At 33.6% G+C, this 1,118-nt stretch overlaps 2 protein-coding genes across 2 annotated transcripts; both read right to left on the bottom strand.

Annotated features, from left to right (window-relative positions):
- Nucleotides 1-245: 245 nt before the first annotated feature.
- On the bottom strand, nucleotides 246-707 carry EIN_450150 (hypothetical protein; the record flags this gene model as incomplete). The annotated part of the gene is made up of 1 exon (XM_004255492.1): nucleotides 246-707. One exon carries the CDS (start codon nucleotides 705-707, stop codon nucleotides 246-248), a length of 462 nt encoding a protein of 153 aa, XP_004255540.1.
- An 85-nt stretch (nucleotides 708-792) lies between these two features.
- On the bottom strand, nucleotides 793-1,116 carry EIN_450140 (tyrosine kinase, putative; the record flags this gene model as incomplete). Its single annotated transcript, XM_004255491.1, has 1 exon — nucleotides 793-1,116. A coding segment is annotated over one exon (324 nt), but the record flags the coding sequence as incomplete, so codon positions are not given.
- Between the last annotated feature and the right edge of the window lie 2 nt (nucleotides 1,117-1,118).

Here is a 1,118-nt window from a genome sequence, read left to right as displayed (position 1 = left end):
ATTTATATATGTTTCTGCATTTTAGACATATATTATCCATTTTGTGTTTAATATCGTCTTTTAAAAATAATATTCTGGCCAATAATAATTGTTTGCCGAGTCTAGTTATAAAAAATTCAAATGTTATCACATATAATTATAAAAAAAGGAATTAAAAGCCCGAACAAATAATTTGAATCAAAATTTACATTAAAATTTAACTTTAATTTTAAACAACAATGAATGAAATAATTTTTATTAAAGATTTAATAACAAATATATACATATATTAGAAGCTTGTGGAAAAAAATATTTGGAATATTATTTATTGGAATATTATTATACAGATTATTGTATCCCAACACCGTGTTCATCAGGCCTTTCATGAGCTTATCTCTCTGCTTCCCGAATGTGATATCGTCGAAGACGCGCATCACGTGAGCTGTCACAGGCCTGTGCCTCTGTAGGTCAAAGTCGCCGCTGAAAACTTTGATGAGCTTGTGTGCTGGGTTGAAGATGCATTCGGTGAAGAGCTGGGTTTTTCTGTCTTCGATTACGCGAAGAGGAAGAATGTGTGTCCTCGTTGTTTCGCTTGTGTAGGTCTCGAGAAGCCGGACCTTGATAACGTACTTGAGCGTGCCGTCATGGAGTGGATAGGACGGCTCAATGTGTGTCTCATAATACTCGCTCATCCGATCGCTGTAGTCGCGGTTGTAAGTTTCGAGCATTTTGCTTTCACAATCTTTGTTGCGAAAGCAAAAAGATTAGGGCTTGTATAGAAAGGGTCAAATAAATATAATTCAAAATAATAAATTAATTATCTTTCAATGTTTCAAGTTTTTGAATTATTGTTTCAATTGTTATCCTTTCAATAGGATTTTGTTTCCAACACTCACAAATCAATTCATACTGATTGTCCTTAATATTTTTGTTTTGTATTGGTCGATTTCCAGCGATGACATATTCGGCTATTTTCCATGGGAATTTGAACAAATCTTTTGTGTAAGCTTCGCACCATCCAAAACACTCAAACATGGTAATTGCAAATGAAAATACATCAGCATTTTTCTTGTATTTTTCTTTCATCAAAATTTCAGGAGCCATGTAAGTCGGTGTTCCAATACCCTTAGTGAATGTCA

The sequence above is a fragment of the Entamoeba invadens genome (genome assembly GCF_000330505.1).
Source record: "Entamoeba invadens IP1 unplaced genomic scaffold scaff_1105074725715, whole genome shotgun sequence".
NCBI lineage: Eukaryota > Evosea > Mastigamoebida > Endamoebidae > Entamoeba > Entamoeba invadens.
Note: the sequence above shows the minus strand (reverse complement) of the source record. Positions and strands in the feature narration are given on the sequence as shown.